The sequence below is a fragment of the Rattus norvegicus genome, chromosome 2 (genome assembly GCF_036323735.1).
Source record: "Rattus norvegicus strain BN/NHsdMcwi chromosome 2, GRCr8, whole genome shotgun sequence".
Taxonomy (NCBI): domain Eukaryota; kingdom Metazoa; phylum Chordata; class Mammalia; order Rodentia; family Muridae; genus Rattus; species Rattus norvegicus.
In genome coordinates this window covers 26,666,099-26,687,242 of record NC_086020.1, presented here as the reverse complement: position 1 = coordinate 26,687,242, position 21,144 = coordinate 26,666,099, and the positions used below count along the sequence as shown (strand labels likewise).

Genomic DNA, 21,144 nt, shown 5'->3' with positions numbered 1-21,144 from the left:
AGGCAGAAGAAATCTTTCTTCAAAATCAGAGCAAGTTACGTGGGGGGGAGCATGTGAGTGTGCATGTGAATGAGTGTGTGCATGACTGAGCATGTGAATGTATGTGTGTAGGTGAGTATGAGCATGCATTGAGTGTATGAACATGCATTGTGAGTGTGCGATAGTATGTGTGGCTATGTGTATGAGTGTGTGTGTGTGAGCATGTACTATGAGAGTGTAACAGTGTGTAGCTATGTTTTATGTATGTGTATGATGTAAGTGGGAGTATGTGTAAGCATGTTTTGTGACTCTGTGTGTGTGTGTATTTATTGTGAGGGTTTGACAGTGTGTATGTCTATGTGTGAGTATATGTTTGTGAATGTGTATATGTAAGCATGTATTGTGACTGTGAGTGTGTAAGCATGCCCTGTGAGGGTCTGACAGTATCTGTGGCTATGTGTGAGTATGTGTGATTGTGGGTGAGCATGTGTTGTGAGGGTGTGACAATGTATGGCTATGTGTGAGTATATGAGTGCGTGTGAGTGTGTGTGAGTGCATGTGAGCACGTGTGAGCATGCATTGTAAGGATGTGATTGTGTATGTGGCTGTGTGTGGGTATACAGGAGTGTATGTATGGGTATGTGTGAGGATGCACTTGAGGGTATGACAGTGTGTGACAGTCTGCAGTGTATGTGAGCATGTGTGTGTGTGTGTGTGTGTGGTTGTGTGTGACTATATATGAGATGCACTGTGAGTGTGACAGTATGTGGCAGTCTATAGTGTGTGTGTGTATGTGTGTGTGTGATGCACTGTGAGTGTGACAGTATGTGGCAGTTTATAGTGTGTGTGTGTATGTATGGTTGTGTGTGTGTGTGATGCACTGTGAGTGTGACTGTGTGGCAGTCTGCAGTGTGTGTGTGATACACTGTGAGAGTGTGTGTGTGGTTGTGTGTGTGTCTGTGTGTGATGCACTGTGAGTGTGACAGTGTGTGTGTGTATGTTGTGTGTGTGTGTGATGCACTGTGAGTGTGACAGTATGTGGCAGTCTATAGTGTGTGTATGTGTGTGTGTATGGTTGTGTGTGTGTGATGCACTGTGAGTGTGACTGTGTGGCAGACTGCAGTGTGTGTGAATGTGTGTGGTTTTGTGTGTGTACGTGTGTGATGCACTGTGAGTGTGATAGTGTGTGGCAGTCTGCAGTGTGTGTGTGTGTTTGAGAGAGATGCACTGTGAGTGTGACTGTGTGAGTGTGTGTGGTTTTGTGTGTGTATGGTTTTGTGTGTGTATGTGTGTGATGCACTGTGAGTGTGACAATGTGTGGCAGTCTGCAGTGAATGTGTGTGTTTGAGAGAGGTGTACTGTGTGTGTATGTGTGTGTGTGTGTGGTTTTGTGTATGTATGTGTGTGATGCACTGTCAAGTGTGGCAGTGTGTGGCAATCAATCTGCAGTGTGTGTGTGTGTGTGTGTGTGAGAGAGAGAGAGAGAGAGAGAAAGAGAGATGCACTGTAAGTGTGGCAGTGTGTGGCAATCTGCAGTGTGTGTGTGTGTGTGAGTGTGTATGGTTTTGTGTGTGTGTATGTGTGTGATGCACTGTGAGTGTGACAGTGTGTGGCAGTCTGCAGTGAGTGTGTGTCCCATCTCTGGTAGCCTTTCCTTACGTTAGCTTGTTTCCCCACTCTTACCAGTATAGGAGATCCTGATAGCAGTGACAGGAATGTCAGAGATCTTTAAAGACTTGGTTTGAAGAAACTTGAAGACATCATCACTGAGATCTTCTGAGGTCAGCTTCTGAAGGACTCTCCTTGCATATGGCCCTGCTACTCCCAGGACCCCAAGCTCATCGGTTATGTTTCGAATTTCCACATCATAGCCACCTCTGACGGCTGCTTCTTCAATCCATCTGCATTGGGGTCATAAGCCCTGGGTAAATGTCACTTGAATAATACATGTTTCTAACATATTATGTCTCTGAAGCCTTCAAGTTTGGAATTATCAGAAAGTCCCTAGAGGGTCGGGGCATGTAGCCTTCTCACTCTGAAGGTTAAAGACCTGAGTTCCCTAGATGTAAATGGCCCACTTAAGACTTGGGAGGGGATTCTTCCCAGTAACTAGAATCTTCCAGTTTAAACGAGCTTTGCCACAGTTATAAATAATGATGGTTCAGTTGCATTTAAACTAATGGTCCCATTTTCAAAAATTAATTTAAATCTGAATTTGCTTCAATACCTGTACACAAGATGCATCCTTGTGCTGCTAGCCATTAATAATGCACCTGCCACCAGACATGTAATTGCTCTGACAATCACAAGGAAAAGAGGAAAAACTCCAGTCTCAATTTCTAAGTTTTGATGAGTTTTTGGAAGGCAACTCTCGGGCCAGGCTGTAATTTATTGAGCTGTCCCTGCAACTCTGCAAGTCTATCACAGTGTTCCCCTAGTTGAGAAGAGGCTCAATGGTTAAGGTGACCTCCACACCCCTGCACTTGATCACCAGATTTCCATAATTCTACCGCTCCGGTGAAAACCTGAGCCAGACCTTGATTAAATAAGAATCACCACACACTTTGGGGATACTAGACTGAAAAGGTGGAGACTTCACAGCAGAATGGAGGTCCAAGTAAGGCAGGTCAGCAGTTTAGCTGTGAGCCAGTGTGCACAGGGGAGTTAGCCGGCTGAAGCTAGCCCAGTGTGGCACCTTACTCAGTCACGCTGACTTGAGCAGGTAACTTTAATCCACACCTGTTTCCTCATCTCCAAATGAGGATAAATGACAAACTCTTCTTATTTAGCCCATTGGTATGTGGGGCGTACATATATGTACACATGTTGTAAGTATGCAGAGGCGAAGGTTGACACTGAGTATCTTCCTTGATGGCACGTGTGGTGATTTAGATATGCTTGGCCCAGGGAGTGGCACTATTAGGAGGTGTGGCCTTGTTGGAGTAGGTGTGTCACTGTGGGGATGGCCTTTGAGACCCTCCTCTGGCCACGCAGAAGTCAATCTCCTGTGTGCCTTTGGATCAAGCTGTAGAATTTTCGGCTCCTCCAGCTCCCACATCTGCCTGGGCACTACCATGTTCTCACCTTGATGATAATGGACTGAACCTCTGAACCTGTAAGCCAGCCCCAATTAAATAGTGTTCTTTAGAAGAGTTGCCTTGGTCATGGTGTCTGTTCACAGTAGGAAAACCCTAACTAAGACAGCACTTCACTTTGCTATTTTGAGGCCCGGCCTCTCACCTGAACCCAAAGCTTGCCTACTCAGATAGCCTGGCTGGCCAGCTTGCTCTAGAGATGTCCTGTCTCTGCTTCTAAGTGCTGGGATTACCTGCAAGCCACTGTGCCTATGTCCCATCATATGGTTGCTGAGGAGTCTGAACTCTGGCTTGCGAAGTCCGCACCTCCCCTGCCCCTGCACAATCTTAAGAGAATTAATTGAGGTCGTGTCTACAAGGAGTTCTGGTTCATTGATGGTGTTTAATAAATAAGAGTTAAGATTATCAGAATCAGAAAACCACTGGGTAGGGCACCTTGTGGAGGGGGCGGGGTCTTTTGCTTCAAACAGTCCTATAAACCACATGAGGTTTATGCACATTGATGAGGTTTAAGAATTAAAGTTGGGGACTAGAGAGATGACTCAGTGATTAAGAGAATTAAAGCTCTTGTGGGGAACTGGAGTACGGTTCTCAGCACCCAGGTATGTTCACAGCTACCTGTGACTCCAACTCCATGGGGTCTGATGCCCAATTATGGCCTCTTCAGGCATCTGTACACACACACACACACACACACACACACACACACACACACAGAGAGAGAGAGAGAGAGAGAGAGAGAGAGAGAGAGAGACACAGAGAGAGACAGAGACAGAGACAGAGAGAGACTTTTTAATTTAAAAAGAAAGTTGTTCTGTAAGTACTGTGTATCTCTTTTCTATTTTGTTTTATTTATATGTGGGCATGTTCTGCCTACATGTATGTTTGAGCACCATGCATGTACTTGTACCCCTGGAGGCCAGAGGAAGACGTCAGATCCTCTGGAGCTAGAGTTAACACGGCTATGAGCCTCCACCTGGGTGCTGAGAATCAAACCCAGGTCCTCTGAAAGAGCAGCCAGTGCTGGCAACAGGTAAGCCATCTCTCCAGCTCCCATGATGCATCTTTGTCAACTTGACACAATCCAGAATCATCTATGGGAAGAATCTCCATGGGGAATGGTAGCCTGTATACGTGTCTGTGGGGCACTGCCTTCATTAAATTAAATAGAGTAGGAAGAGTCATCCCATCATGGTGGTGCCATTCCCCATGCAGGGGGACCACAGGCAGCACCATTCCCCACAAAGAGAGCATCCACCACTGTATGACAGTGGACAAACCAAGCAAGTCACCGTGCCCACATTCATTTCTCCCTGTTTCTGGCTGCAGCTGCAATGTGACTAGCCGCCTGAAGCTCCCATTCTTGCCTTGACTTCCCCACCATGATGGATTGTAACCTGAAACCGCAAACTGAAGTCTGTGCCTTTCTCCCCTAAACTGTTTTTGTCACAGCATTTCATCACAGCAACAGAATGAAACGAGAATACTAGCACAAGAAAAACTGTATAAGGTTGGGCCACTGGGTCACCTGGACAAAATCATTTCACTGGATGTCCATTTACCTAAGATCGTGAAGTTCCGACCCAGAGCCAGTAATCAACAGGAACTCCCCAGGAGATTGGTGGGAAACAGTCAGCTCAGCGTACACTCGACCTCTGGGCGTCAACATGTGACTTATGTTTGTAAAACCCACCTGCACAAAAGAATTTAAAATCACTTGAGGATGAATTAAGCTTCTTCGCACACATGTTAGTTGTGGGGACCATGAAAAGCCTCACCTCTTACCATTCATGTCAAGTAGATGAACTAAACCAAAGATCTATTTAAATTTCCCATTTAAACAATCATACGAGATTGTTTGCCCTAGAAATGGTACTTCAGGACTGGGAAGATGGCACTGAAGTAAGGGCACTTTTGGCCAAAGCCACCCAAAACTCAATCCCTGGAACCCACAGGTCAAAAAGAAAGACTTTTGCAAGTTGTCCTCTGACCTCTACATGCGTGACACACATAGATAAAATACGTGTAATAATCAAAGAACAACAACATACTAATTTAACTACAATCAGCTTTTGGGATCTCATTGGCACGTTAAGGGAAGTCATTGATTTCCTAGATGACAGTCTACTCCACAGAAATTTCAGTTGCACACTCCAGGAGGTCCCTTGAAGTGTTCTAGCATCCGCTTGGAATACATGGAGTCAAAGAAGGTTGGATCTGGGTTTTTTTTTAAAGGACCAGGTCAGAATCCTGGACCTTGTCTATTTACCTTGGGAATGACATTTGCACAGAGATGATCCAGAAGCTGGGTGGAATCTTGGCCTTTGATGTTGAACTTGCCAAACGGAGACAGGTCAATCACACCAACTCTTTGCATAACCTGTTTGTACTCAGAGCCCACCGGCTCAAACCAGTTTGTGCGGCGGAAACTTGGCCTGAAACACAATATTTACTGCCAGCCATTATCCAAAAATTGTACAATATAAAATAAGAATATTTTAATCAGTTTCTCCCTTCTAGGAAAGCCTTCTGAAGCTGGGGGAGGGGCACCCGCAAATTTGCTCTGTAAATCATATACACTTGGAATCTGATCTTTTATAGGTTACCCATCTATCCTTTGACCCATTTTATAGTGAATGAAATGTTAATTAGTGGGGAAAAAAACTCATGGGTCCTCTAGTCTGGAGGGCAGTGTAGAAGGCAACAGTCCAGGGTTTTTAAAGCCTGGTTGCATGTTAGAATCATCTGGGGAGTATTTTTCAAACACCAGTTGTAAGGCCTCACTAAATCAGAATGGCCTCACTGTGTGTATGAATGTTGTGCATATGTGTCTGTGCATGTATGTACATACATCTCCATGTCTCTGTGTTTGTACCTGTGCCTGTGTCTCTGTGTGTGTATAAGTGCATATGCCTCTCTGTGTGTAGAGTGTATATGTCTCTGTGTGTGTATCTATGTATGTATATGTCATGTGTGTGCATGCACACACTCATAGCCTTCTAGCCAACACTGTGAATACAAAGCACTTCCACTTGTTAAAAGGGGATCGGGCATCATGGCAGGTTCCAGGGAGTGCCCATCCCTGATATAAGCAATGGTCTAGCCCAGCACCTTCTCTCTTCAGAGAAAAAGCCCAGAGTGGCTTCTAGGTCTTTTGCAGTAGTTACTGACAGAACAGGGTCTAGATCAAAGGTTACCTGACTCATCTCCACTTTAGCAAAAGAACTTCTAACTTGGTGTTTTTACCTTCCGAACAGGGTGCTAAGTCTGAGCGTTTCCCTGTAGCTTAACTATTAATTTTTTTAAAAGAAACTTAAGCCTGATTTAACATCACAAAATGAAAAGCAAAGCTAGTATTCATCTGAGTCTGAGCACGTGGCTTCCAACCACTCTAGACCGGCTGCCTCGAGGGCAACCGCACTCATCTGCGACATCCCCACCTCTGTATTTTTATGCCACTTAACTGAATTTAAAGTAGATTTCAAACCCTGTTGTTTCATGTGCATGCATGTTCCTATCTGGATGTATGTGCACATATGTGTTTGTATATGTTGAGACCACAGCCAACCTTCATGCCATATCTCAGGAGCCATTCACCTGGTTTATTTCCGAGTCAGGGTCTCTAGCGGGCCTAACATTCCTAACAGGCTGACTGACCGGCAAGACCCAGAGACCCCCGGTGCTTCTGCTTCCACAGCTCTGGGCTACAAGCATATGCCCTGACCTAACTTTTATACACGGGTCCTGGGAACTGGACTCAAGTCCTCATGAGAAGTGCTTTACCAACTAAACTATTTCTCTAGCCCTGAACCCTGTTTAAAATAGCAAAGTGACAGGCTGACAGGAACTGGAAATTAGCTTCTAGATTTGCTGTTCATTTTGTCTTGGTTTAGGGGTTCTCACTGGGAAAAATAATCACCATTAACCCCAAGTCCAGCGCGTCACAGGCACTCAGAGGCCTGTTTCGCTGGCATGCTCGGTGGTTTAGTTTAACCCCCAGTGCAGGTGTTCTTGTCTGTTTCATGACCCAGAACTGTAGGTCCTTTCCACACAGCATTTGAATGCCATGAAATTTGTCCAGAAACCCTAAGCCATGACAATATTTCAGCAGCCAATTAAAGCCAGTTATACTTGGGTGGGGCTGAGAAAGGTCCTCTGAGGTTCTGGTAACTGCTAAGTAGACCAGGCATCACTGAGACTGGCCAGTGTCCCCTGGGCTGGTCTAAGGAATACCCCCATCATAAGCAAGTAAATGAGACCAGAGGAGACTCGGTGTTCCCCTCAGAGTGGAATTGGTGCCCTGCTGTCCTAGTGCAGCTGCCGATCAGAACCACAGGCAGGCTCAGACACCCACTTACCTATACTGAGTGTCCTGGCCGGGCTTGTAGAACCAGTGTGGCTGTTCCCAGCCTGCATGGAAACCCATGGAACACTTGGACTCCAGGATTTTGTAGAGCCCACTGACTCTCTGGGTTGGCCTCCCAGCAAACCGTTCCTCTTTAGGATAACCAACTGAGAAGGGAACACAGGGCTCTAATAGTTTATAAGTGAAATGATCCGATACACTGAAGGGCTTTTAAGAATGGAAACGGTGAGGTTGACAACCCAAAAGCATATATATGCACCCCCCCCCGCCAAAGATGTCAGTTATACTGATCATCAAAGAGTAAAGTAAAAATACCCTGAGTACTTAGAATCAGTGATGGACCCAATACATTAACCATATACGGTAACACACTTAGTGACGGGCTCAATACGTTAACCGCATACGGTGACACATTTCTTGCCATTTCTTAAGGCACAGTGCTGTTCACAGTTCTTCGCCGGCCCCAGGGAACAGAACAGAGCGTTTTAAGTGAGAGATGCTGCAGGTCTTTCTAGAGAACAGCAAGTTAGTACGTCACCAATGTTGTTGAACCCGTATGATTCTCGGGCTTTGGCCTCGGTGTACTGCGTCGTCGTCCACTTGCCGTAGCGGTTGGGATCCAGTTCTATCAGGTCAAAGGGAGGTTCTCCGTGCAGGATCCAGTCGCTGAGGTACGTCCCGACCCCACCGGCGTGGATTATGCCATATCTTTTGGATACAAAGATGTTTCGGATATTACAAATATGGTGCATTCAAGTGCCAAAACGTTCAAATACCATCTTCCCGGGCATCAGATTTGAAGTCACCTATGCTCTTCAGAACACACAAGTAATATACTCTTTATGTTTTAATAATCATCTTTTTCCTCAAAAAAAAAAAAAAAAAAAAAACCAAACAAATCAATGTGCATTCTGGCATGCAAATGAAAGGCGCCTGGCTCGGTTGCTGGTTTGTTTGCACGGTTTCTCAAGGGATACCTACCACACCTACAGCGAGCCTACAGCGGTCACCTAGTGAAGGTGGAGACTCCAGAGAGGAGCCTTCTTGAGCTGACACTATCCTGACTGACAGGAAACTCGGGGGGAGGCGCCCACCCCCACCTCTTCTCAACTCAGTGCAGTGCTAATTCTCTAGGGTGATTCTCCATGCAAAGAACCTTCAGCTTCGAAGCATCCAAACAGAGGCAGGCACACAGTGGCTACCTGTGGAAAGGAACATGACCTTTGCAACTAATAGGTCACTTGGAAGGGAAGGTCTGTTTGTCTCCTATTTTTACAAGACGATGCCTCAGGGTCTTACGTAACCCAGGCTGGCCTTGAACTGACTACATAGCTGAGGGTGGCCTTGAACTTCTGATCTTCCGGGGGCCTCCACCTCCTTATCTTTGGTTTTAAAGGGATACACCACTGTGCCTGGTTTATAGGACCCCGGGATCAAACCCAGGGCTTTTTTGCATGTTAAGCTAGTACTCACCGGCTGAGCTGTATCCTCGGCCACAAAAAATGCTTTCAACCTCACATATGATTGTGATATCTGAATGGCCGCTTCCAGTTGGCTTAATCAGGTCTACCTGCCTGTTCTTGTCTAACACAGCCTTTCAATATGGGTTTTTCTATGATAACATAAAGAGGGGTGTTTGAAACCAGAATGGGGTGAAAATCATGGAGAATCAAGGGAAGTTGATACTAATTGGGAGAACCTCATTCTCTCCCTCATTTTGATCCCCACTAATAATGTTTTTTTTTTTTAAATCCTAACATAAGCACTCCAGCACCCCCTAAACTATAGTAACCTAACAGCCAGCGTCTTGGTTCTAAGAATCGTGGGAGGAATTTGGCAGAAAGCAAAATGCTTTCTCCACAATTACACTCCTTTAGAAGAATGAATGTACCTTGTCTGTTAACAGGTTACTGCTCGGGGACAATAAAAAGCCGTCACTTTGTACTTGAAGCTCGAGGCTTGGGCACAGAGCTGGCAATCATTCAAGATTATTTGATCAAACAGTCAAAGAGAATAGAGAAGAAAACTAGAATATTAGAGACTGTGATGTGATGGTGTAGTGAGTTTGACATCAGTATTCAGCATATTAATGGGACAGATATTAGAAATGAAACACTGGCAAGGAGCGGAATATTAAGTAGGCAGCCGCCAAGGGAGTCACACAAAAGCAAATCACGTTAGACAAACAGGAATTATGGTGAAAATACGTAAGCCATTTGATGTTTTGAATATGTCATGTTCTGTTAGGAAAATGTCCCTGTCCAATTGGGGCAAATTGACCCCTTAGAAGGTAGTGACATGAAAAGAGACAGGAAGAATGGAGGTGACAGGAGACACATGACAATGGTTTCAGAAAACCATTGCCCTCCGTGTGCTGACCTTTATCATGTAGGTGCTTAGCCCATTATATGATTAGTTCCGTCCTCCTCTCCTTCCTCATCGGGAGGAGACAACCCCACCCTTACCTTACTCCCCAACCCTTCCTCTTCTAGGTTTACCATTTTGGGGCCTGATACTTCGAGACCGGATCATAGCAGTAAGCGCTTCTCCAAGAAATGTCAACTCTCAGGGTACTACTCACCCAAAGCCAATGGCCACCCAGTAGTTCCTGACCCCCTGATGGGGCCCCACCATAGGCAGAATGTCAGGAGAGTAGGTGATAGGACCGTTGACGATGTTGATGATGTCCGCCTTTTTCAGAACAGGAACCATTTCCATGGCAGCTTCCACGTGCTCTGTGATTCGGTCTAAGTCAGACTCAAAAAGTTCCTTCCCAAAGCCTAGAGAGACAGACGTCATGGTAAGGATGTCCCCCGAGTAAGGTGAGCCTCAGAGCAAGGCAGCCTCTGAAACAGTGCTGTACAGAAGGGTCTTCCTTTTTCTTTAGATGCTAAACTTGGGGCCATTGAGGTGACTCAGAGGGTGAAGGCAGCTGCCACCTAGCCTGACATCCTGAGTTCATTCCCTAGAACCCACATAGTGGGAGGAGAGAACTGTCTCCTGCAAGTCATCCTCTGCCCCCTACACACGTGTTGTGACATCTGAATGCCCACTTACACATACCAATCAGTCATCAATCAATAAATCAATCAGTGTAATAAATATTAAGTCTAAACTCAGCACTCTCTATCCCCACACTGGTACCCATCATGTTCCTGGGAACTATAATGCTATTTTTACTGAAACAAAAAACATCTTTTTAGTAAAGAGAAACAAAATCTGTGCTTGTCTTTCCCTCCAGTATTTAACCCAATCGTTATTTTAAAAGGAACAATAAGTTGGTTTGTCAGGAGAGACTTTTTAAATCGTTCAGTTAGCATAGCAGTGAGAACAAATGGACTGTCAGTTACTCCAGGACACTGGAGAAGGAGGACCATGATCTGGGATCTCGGAGGGAGGACTAAGAGCTCCTTTTTTTTTTTTTTTTTTTTTTAGAGCTGGGGACCGAACCCAGGGCCTTGCACTTGCTAGGCAAGTGCTCTACCACTGAGCTAAATCCCCAACTCCGACTAAGAGCTCCTTGAACCGTCTTTTTATCAGACGGCCCTCCTTCCTGCTGCTTGCTCTTGCAATCACCCACAGGCAAGGATTTTGTACACAGAGGTGAATCCTGCATAACCTTTTTCTTGTCCTAGAAGTCCCTGTGACTCAAAGCAGGGCCACAGAAAAACTTCATGGCATTTGTCCACACAGTATCCACCCAGGTTCCCCCGGCCCTTCCTGAGAACCGCAGGTCAGGGCAGTGGCATGGAGCCTCCAATCTACCAGGGTTGCCATAGGACACATGGACATCCATGCCAGGAACAACTCACAGTCTGGCTCTCCTTCCTTCCAGCTAGGATTAAATAAATATTTGTTCAGCATTTACTTGGAAGAAAAGCCACAGCATGGGCAGAGTGGACAGAGAGACCCAGCCCAGCCTCCCTTACTGGCTCAGCTCTCACTCTGAAGTCAGGAACAATTCTGCTCAGGTCCATATCTGCAGATCCCATTCAGCAAACCCAAAGCCCCTTGTCTGCTGGACCAGCCTCTGCAGGGTGAGGTGGGTCAGAAATCCTTTTCTGTTACTTGAGAGGGAGAGATTTGTTCCATGCTGCAAACTTTATCAACATACAATTCCAGAAAATAGGGTTGGGGAGATGGCCCTGTCTAGAAAAGAACCGGTCTTGCAAACACAAAGACCTGAGTTTAAGTTCAGAGTCCATGGTTTAGATAGATGATGGATAGATAGATCTATGATAGATTGATAGATAGATAGATAGATAGATAGATAGATAGATAGATAGATAGTTAGATAGTTAGATAGATAGCTCTATAGATAGATGATGGATAGGTAGGTAGGTAGGTAGATAGATGACAGATGGATAGATAGATCTATAGATAGATAGCTCTATAGATAGATAGATGATAGATAGATAGATAGATAGATAGATAGATAGATAGATAGATAGATGATGGATAGATGATAGGTGGATGAATGGACGGATAGTTGTATGATATGTGAAGGGATAGATAGATAGATAGATAGATAGATAGATAGATAGATATATGATGGGTGGATGAATGGATGGATAGTTGGATGATAGATGATATATGAAGGGATAGATAGATAGATAGATAGATAGATAGATAGATAGATAGATAGATGATAGGTGGATGAATGGACGGATAGTTGTATGATATGTGATGGGATAGGTAGATAGATAGATAGATAGATAGATAGATAGATAGATAGATAGATGATGGGTGGATGAATGGATGGATAGTTGGATGATAGATGATATATGAAGGGATAGGTAGATAGATAGATAGATAGATAGATAGATAGATAGATAGATAGATAGATGATGGATGGATGAATGGATGGATAGTTGGATGATAGATGATATATGAAGGGATAGATAGATAGATAGATAGATAGATAGATAGATAGATAGATAGATAGATAGATAGATAGAATAGATAAAGAAGCTGGGTATGGCTTCATGTACTCTAATCCCAGCCTAGGGAGATGGATACAAAGTAAATCCCCAGGGCTCACCAGCCAGCCTAGCTTTTGATGAGTTCCTAGTCAGCCAGAGACCAATCTCAAAAAATAAAATAAGAAGTAGACAGTGTCTGGGAAATGACACCTAAGGATGATCTCTGGCCTTTGCGTGTACAGTCACCTGTACATACATGCACCTGAATCCATGGACAAACACACACATACAAGATTAAAACTAGAGGTGTCTGCCTAGACAACTTGATTCTTGATTTGGCTTCATGGGGAAAAATGCAAAACAAAACAACAAAAATATCCTGGCCCTTCTCCCCCATAGAACTAGAAAGCATGGCCCCACTTGCTGAGGCATAGGGCTCTGAGCCTCTCCCACTTGGGAGGCACAGGAGGGCCTCTGCCCATAGCTCCGCCTTTGTTGAGGACTCTGGTATGCAGCTGTAGGCTGGATATCCTGTCTTGGGGACCTGCAGTGTGGACAACTGTCAGAGTACAAGCATCTGTTCAGATTGTGAAACTAGACCAAGCAGGCAGATGGAGGAGGAGGGGGGTGGCAGACAGACAGCACGGGCAGATATAACTACACCTGGAGCCTTTCCTAGCAGCCCCAGCACCAATGTCAGCTTCTCTTCTCAACCAACCACGTCTCTCCCCTTTCCTCCTGCCTGGCTTTCTCCACAGGGTGTAAGGACAGTCACCTCCAACCCCTCCCTCTTGCCATCCCAGACACCTGGAGGTCAGCACTGGGATTTTGTTCTGTTCTTCCAGCTTTGGGGAGCTTCGCGCTTTGGGGAGCTGATCCATCATCTCTGTCCTGCACACCTTTCATTAGCTGAACCCACCTGGAGGGACTCCATGAGCGACCCAGGAGGCTTGAAGTTTCATCTTCTCCTGACTTTCATAGGGACCAAACAAAAGCCCGTCCCTTTCCTGTCGGAGGTAGTAGGATCCTTCCAAGTCACGAAGGACTGGGAGTTCTCGTTTCAAAGCCTTCACTTCTGGGATTGTTGATGTGATGACATATTGATGTTGCACAGGGATGAGGGGATGGTCTAGTCCAATCATTTTACCCACTTCACGAGCCCAAAATCCTTAAGTGAGAAAATTATTTTTAAAAACGCCACCATGTACATAATACATATACCTATGACACATTGATATAGAAATTTATATTTATAAATTTCATTGTTTATTTGGTTCTAGTGCTGGAGAGCAAACCAAAGGCCTTATATATGCTTGCCAGGTATGGCTCTACCACTGAGTCACATCTCCAACCTCGTAAGTATTTTTGAGCATTGCAAAGTAGAATGAGAAAGAGGATAATAGTTTGATAATTTCTGCAAATCAAAGAAGCTCCTTCCATGAAAAATCTTATTACCCACAAGCAAAGGTGAGCAAAACAAAACAAAAAACAACAAAAAACCCAAACCAAACATAAATATAAAATACAAATACAGATGTGTATAAGAAAGGCAATAACAGACTAGCCTTGCTTGTAGATGGGCATAGCTAGAGGGCAAGCCCATCTGCACAGTTCAGAACAGCACAGCACGCCTAGCTCTGAGTCAATGTCTACCCCTCCTAAACCCTGCCCTCCTCCAGTTCCACAGCTCAAGGTTGTTCTGTTGACTTAAAATTCAGAGTCTATGTACTTTGGGAGAAGAATACTTTAAGTTCTGCTACTTCAAGAGTAACGGTGAGTTTGTCCGGCGCCTTCGAGCACCGTAGTCAGAAAACTAGAGAGACTTATAGGAAATCAGTGGGGAGACTTCCGGGCATGCATGGTGAGGTGAGTTCATCCCACGCATTGAGGGAAAGAAGAGGAAACAGCAAGATAGAGATTGGGGACACCCGTTCCCGAAACAGATATTTCCCCTTCTTGTCGTTTCCCAAGGTTTGAACCTGGATTATCTGTCTGACAGACCCCAGGGTCTATGGCCACCAAATTTCAAGACTTTTTGCTGCTGCATGGGGTTACACGTAGCCAGAGCTGGCCTCAAACATTTAATGTAGCCCAGGCTGGCACTGAACTTCTGAACTTCTGGCCTCCATTTTCCCCCAGGGAAGGACTACAGACATGAGTCACCACACCCAGCTAGCAAGACTTTCTTTTAAACAAACACAACGGCATTACCCATAAGAAGGAATTTTAGGATGTAAAAATGATCAATGTAATTGTGGGGTGTCGGGGGACAAAGGTATGGTGCGCTTAACTTTCAGTTAATTATTCGTAGGGAGGGACTTCTGTTGACCAGCTTGTTGTGCGGTAGTTTGAGTAACTATCAAAGAATTGGCAAACCCTCTCAATTACTGCTTTTTCAGATTGTAGTCTACATTTTCTATTGTTTTTGTTTCTGCTTTAAAAAAAAAATCTGGCAAGGGGTTCTGAGATTCCTGCCATTACATAGTTCAATGATAGGTACAGAGGTACCTATGAGTCAACCTGGGAAGCAGACCTGGTCCCCTGAGCAGGTCAGCATCCCCAGCAGCCAGCATCCCCAGCAGCCAGCATCCCCAGCAGCCAGCATCCCCAGCAGCCAGCATCCCCAGCAGCCAGCATCCCCAGCAGCCAGCATCCCCAGCAGCCAGCATCCCCAGCAGCCAGCATCCCCAGCAGCCAGCATCCCCAGCAGCCAGCATCCCCAGCAGCCAGCATCCCCAGCAGCCAGCATCCCCAGCAGCTAGCATCACTTGTTTCCATCTGAGCAAACACCACCTAAGTGCCCTGCTGTTCTTTCTGCCCTGGCCTGTCAGGTTAGTCATGGCTGAGTAATCACCCTCCACTGGCTCCCCATTTGTAAACTTGAAATCCAACCTGTGGGCACTGGAGACATTTGCTGGTCTTTAATAATTTAGAGACTTAATTTATTACTGCCTGTAGAAAGGTATAAATTACCAGCGTCAGGAGTTTCTTTGTAGGAAAACATAACAAAGCCACCTATTGTCGTTGTACACACTAGGTCGGTTTTTAAATCTAAAGTCACATCATTTAACCAAGTAATTCAAACTACTGTGGTGTCCCTGATCCGGTCATTTCTATTAAAAACATAAATTGAAGGAAATAAATTCTGCCCTATTCAAACATAATTACGAATTTCTGAGTCAGTGCCTTGCTTATTAGTGCATTTTGTCATAGAAACAAAGGATACATTTTGCCCGTCTAACTGTATCGCCTTAAATCCCATCTACCCTTTGCTGTAGGTATTTGAGAAGCCTCCTTTTCTGTTTATTGAATTAGTCAAAATCTAGCCAAGATTATACTTCAACTCCTGCTAGAGCTCCTAGCAACCAAGGTCAAAGGGGAAAGTCAAGCACAGAAAAAAAAAAAATCCTAAAAGAAAAAAAAACCCCTCACTCATCTCCACCTGCAAAGCAGCAAAAGGGCCAACATAAATGAACATTGGAAGTGACTTCTGTTTAAGAGTGAAGGGATAGGCATATGCCTCAGTGGTAGAGCATTTACCCAGCATGCTTGCGGTCCTACGTCCAATGCCCAGGTGCCCCCACCCTCACACATACTGGATAATTAAATACGAGCACATCGACTGGTAGAAATGAGGTTAGAATGAAGGGAGACTGGCTCAGGCCCAAATTCAATTCCTCTAGACTGTTTGCTCACTGTGACCGTAGAGGTCTCCTACTCTGACACAGGCAAAACGCAGCAACTCTTCCTGGATAAAAAAAAAAATCCGGGCTCCATGCTAGCATCATCCATTCGCTTCCTGATTTGTCACATAAGGAAAGTTGTGAGTAAGATTTACAAAGTTCCCCCAGGTTTAGCGAGTCAACAATCAACTAGAAACGAGGTCAACAGACACTGTCCTTACCATGTACAAGAAAGCCTTACTTCATAGTAAGCAGCGTACACCTGTGCTGTGCTGTGTTCCTGTGCTATGTCCCTGTACCTTGCTGTGCTATGTTCCTGTGCTGTGTCCCCATGCTGTGCTGTGTCTCTGTGCTGTGTCCCTGTGCTGTGTCCCTGTGCCCAGGCAAGGGGTGGAACAATGGTAGAAGCTGGCTCAATTATAAAGCTCGGGCTACTAAAAGGCAGTTAGCCTGTTGCACTCTAAGATAAGATTGAGGAGGTGCTCAGCTCTCCTCAGCCCTGCTTGCTCACAAGTAGGGACACACAAAAAAGAAAACACGAAGACAGCGGACGGCAGGAGAGGGGAGTGGAGGAGAAAGGAAGAGAAGGGGAGGAGGAGGGAGGGAGGAAGAGGAGAGCGAAGGAGAGAGGAAAAGAGAAGAGAAAGTCAGTACACTCTGCTGTTGGCGTGCCAGGCCATAGGTGCTCCTCAGAAGACGATATGGACTGTGTCCATATGATATGGATATGGAGTCCATATGTAATCAGGGGCGAAGGCAAAATCATTATAAGTTTGAAGCCACTGACATCATATACAGTTTGAGGCCACTTGGGCAAGTTAATAAGACCTTAGCTCAATGTGAAACTAAATAAATAATAAATAGATGAACCAACAAGGTGTGGCTCAATGGCACACTTCTTAATGAGAATGCAGCCCTGGGTTCTGTCCTCAGCAACAACCCCACCCCCACCCCACAGCCAAAAAAAGGGGGTGGGATGTTGAAAAACCATCCAGTATAGACAGTGCCATTTAAAGCACAGGTTCTAAAGCAGGGGTTCAGCTCAGCAGTAGACACCAGCGTCCTGGCTACTTCTATGTCAACAAGCCAGAGTCGTTTGGAAGAGGAAATCACAACTGGGAAAATGCCTCCATAAAACAGGCCTGTGGAGCATTTCTTAAATTAGTGACTGATGTGGGAGGGGACAGACCATGTGGGTGGTGCCATCCCTGGCCTGGTGGCCCTGCAGTGAAACAAACTGAGCACAGTCTGTAAGAAAACAGCACTGCTCCATGGCTTCTGCTTCAGCTCCGGCCTCTGGGTTCCTGCCCTGACGTCCCTCAGTGAAAGGCTATTATGGGGAAGTATATCATAAAATAAACTGAGCTGGAGAGATGGCTCAGTGGTTAGGAGCACTGACTGCTTGCTCTTCCTAGAGGTCCTGAGTTCAAATCCCAGCAGCCACGTGGTGGCTCACTACCATCTATATAATGGGATCTGATGCCCTCTTCTGGGGTGTCTGAAGACAGCAACCGTGTACTTATACAGAATAAATAAATAAATTTTAAAAAAAAGATGAAATATACCCTTTGTTCCCCAAGTTGCTTTTGGCCATGGTGTTTTATTACAGCAACAGAGACCGTAGATGAGATAACCATTCTAGCTTGTGCAAGGCCATGGGCCTGATCCTTAGCTTTTCAAAACAAAACATATACAATAAACATACCTTGCAAGTCCCTGGTAGACTGCCTAAATTAAAATCTTTCTGAAGCCCAGGAAAAGTTCCAAGGTAATTCCCAGGTAACCTAGCTTGACAGCCAAGTTCCTTGGGAAGCCATTTCCTAGCAGAGGTTTGCTAGATGGTTTGGGGCAAAAGAAAGGAATAATCTCATGACTGGCACCAAGAAGCCATGATACGCCATGCTAATGTTTCCCAGACAAAGACATAAACTCTCAAGGAAATAGGTATCATAATCTTAATTATTATCATTATACCTAATTTTTTACTGTTTTCTAGTCCTGGGTATTTTATGTTATTAGCTGTTCACTATCCACAATAACCTTTTGGGACAGTATTATTATCCCCAGTTTATAAATTGGTAATTTGCCTCAGGCACAGGCTTGGCAATGCATGGGTCACTGACTGAGCACCCGAGTGCCCTGGACAAGACTAAAGTCGGCAAACTTTGTCCTCACCCGCTCCTTCTTATGGGCATCCCAAAGACTCAGCAGCCTTTACCTCTCTCACAGTACATTTCCGTGTCTGCATCCTGGTTTCTTTAATTGGATTCCAGAGCTACCCTAAGGACTTTGCCCAAAGGTCTGTGGCATCATCCTCTCACTGAGTAACTCTGGGAAATGTTCCAGCTGCCACAATCTGCAACCATTAACGTGATGCTTGCTTTTATTCAGAAAACTGATCTAAAGCAGCTCGGTGCTACAAGAGGGATGGGCGTTCCAGATCACTGCCCCCAGTTACCAATACTTACCTTATAGACAGCCTCCAGCCTTTAGAAAACACACACACACACACACACACACACACACACACACACACACACACACATATGCACACTTCCATACTTCCCAGGGGCTTCCATTATATAAACAGTAACTTCTTCCCAGTGGAAGAAATGGAAGAGAAAATGGGAGGGGCAGATCATAGGTTGAAGATTTGGTATGAACAGGATAACGAGTTAAGAACTGAGACAGGACAGCTCACAGAGCTCTCAGAAAAGAACTCCCTAGACTACTATGGGAAGAATAGAGATGGTTGGGCAGCATTGAGGAGTGATACCCACTTTGAGGAGGAGCCCTACTCATTAGAATCAGGTCCCTAAAGGTGTCTTCCCAGGCAACACGAACTTTCAAGAGCTTCTGCCACTGCTTTCCTGAGCCCATCAACCTCAGAACTTCACAGCTGCATGGAGCACCTCACCTGATAACCAGTTCTTGGGTTGTGGGCAGATCTCTTTGGGGCGCTCTCACTTTGCTCTTCAGAAATGCCTTAGATGTCATAGGATGTGATTTAGAAAAACATTGGAATGCTACCTTATTACGTATTTATCCATTTCAGAGAAGTAATTGGGAAATGTGTTAAATATAGTTATTTCTCAAAATGTATGTTATGGTTACATGAGGTCCTGAGGCACTATTCTTAAACAAAGGACAGTGGGCCCCTGTGCAAGCTTGCCTAAAATGAGCACAGTTATCGATTACTAATGTCTGCCACGGGAACTGAATATGGAGGTCTCTGTGTTTGCTATCACTAGTACAGCAGCCAAATGTTTTTAGGATGGAACTCAGGAGACCATAAAAAGCTGTAAACTTACAAAGAACCTTTCCTATTTGGTAGGAAAATGAGTGATTTCCAAGTCCAGTCTTCTAAGATACCTTGGACTACAGGTTCCCAAGGACAATGAGGACAACAGAAGAGCAACAGAGAATCAGGGGGGAGTGAGGCTCAAGGTGTGGTTTTTATTCAATTGTCTCTACTTTTTAGGCAAGTCTTATAATATTTTTAGTTTCAAGTATCTTTGTTTTGTTTTGGTTTAGGCTTATTTTGATTAGTTTGTTTGTTTGGTTGGTTTTGAGACGTGTCTATGTGTAGCTCTAGCTGTCCTGGAACTCATTCTGTAGACCAGGATGGCCTTGAACTCAAATGATCTGCCTGCCTCTTCCTCCTGAGTGCTGGGATTAAAGGCATGCCCCACTGTCCAGCCCATTCAAGCATATCTTAAAATAATAATATTTTATGATTTTCAAATAGGAGACATGACTTCAAAAGAATCTGAAATGCTAATGTAGACTTTTAAATATTAAAGACAATACTTTTTCTAGGTTTATTTTAAAAATTTAATTTAGGGGTTGGGGATTTGGCTCAGTGGTAGAGCGCTTGCCTAGCAAGCGCAAGGCCCTGGGTTCGGTCCCCAGCTCCGAAAAATAGAAAAAAAAATTAATTTAATTTAAAATTAAGGGACTGATAAGATGGCTCAGTAGATGAACGTGCTTGTCACCAAGCTGACAACCTGAGTTTGAGCCTTTCAATTGTGGAAACTTTGACTGTGGAAACCAACTCCAGCTAGTCAACCCCAAACCTTTAAAATAAATTAATAAAAAAAAATGTAATTTTTACAAATTAAATGTTTTTGTTTTAAAACTAACGTCCATCAGACTTCTGGTTTAGGGGAAGAACTATAAGAAAATATGATTTAAGTATATTTTCATGGTATATAATTTTTTTCTGAGAACAGTAATAGGAATGATAAAACTATGGACTGTTTTCATTTGATAATTAAAACAAAGGCTTGAAAATACTTTGGTGCCCTATGATTATTTTAGGTCTAAATGAGCTATCATGAACTGTAAGAAAATATAAACTGGGGCTGCTCTTCCAGAGGACTAGGGTTCCATTCACAGCACCCACATGGCAGCTCACAGCCATCTGTACCAAGGGATCTAATGAGCTCTTCAGGCTTCCAAGAGCACCAGGCATGCACACCGCACACATGCATGTATCCACGCAAAATGCTCAAACACAGAAAATAAAAACAAACGGATACATTTTAAAGAAAAGAAAATATAAATTATAAACCCAGTCCCAGCCACATAGTATTTCCTGAGACTCTCTTTCTGTAGGTGTGAGACTGTGGATGACTTCACGTTTAACCAACATGTCTGAAAGTGTCTCAGTACAAAAATCTAAAGACTAGCTTCCAGTTCTGGCCTCCAAGACCTGGCCACGCAGCTCAGTTGATGGCTATGTGTTGTGGTTTGCCCTGAAGCTATCTGTATTTTGATGATAATTCCACTGCCCCAAGGATAGCTGCCTAGTCACTACTCAGGAATCAGGTGACTTCACCAGAAACTTCTCCGGATTGAATTTGTAAAGTACAGGTGAGGGGCAGATACAGGATAGAAGGAGGCCTGTCATTGGGTGAGAGGAAGGATGGGCAGGAGAGAAGTTTGAAGGAAGAGGAGGAGACTAGGACAGAAAAGAGAGAGAAGGGAGAGAGAGGGAGAAGCTGTGGCAGGACAATGGAGGCTGATGTAAAGATCTCGCTCTGTGTATTTACAGGTTGTTATCAATGTCTTAAGGGATGGATGGTACCGGGCTTTGT

At 44.7% G+C, this 21,144-nt stretch overlaps 1 protein-coding gene across 4 annotated transcripts in view; it reads right to left on the bottom strand.

The window, feature by feature from the left end:
• Dmgdh (dimethylglycine dehydrogenase) overlaps window positions 1-21,144 on the bottom strand; it is a 74,957-nt gene that overhangs the window by 35,254 nt on the left and 18,559 nt on the right. For all 4 annotated transcript variants that reach the window (XM_063281294.1, XM_039101723.2, XM_039101722.2 and 1 more), the window contains 7 exons: window positions 13,282-13,530; window positions 10,022-10,220; window positions 7,979-8,148; window positions 7,433-7,586; window positions 5,344-5,509; window positions 4,637-4,767; window positions 1,663-1,880 (listed from right to left, as the gene is read on the bottom strand). In XM_063281294.1, the coding sequence (XP_063137364.1) occupies window positions 1,663-1,880; window positions 4,637-4,767; window positions 5,344-5,509; window positions 7,433-7,586; window positions 7,979-8,148; window positions 10,022-10,220; window positions 13,282-13,530 (1,287 nt within the window). The remainder of the gene's footprint in view (window positions 1-1,662; window positions 1,881-4,636; window positions 4,768-5,343; window positions 5,510-7,432; window positions 7,587-7,978; window positions 8,149-10,021; window positions 10,221-13,281; window positions 13,531-21,144) is intronic.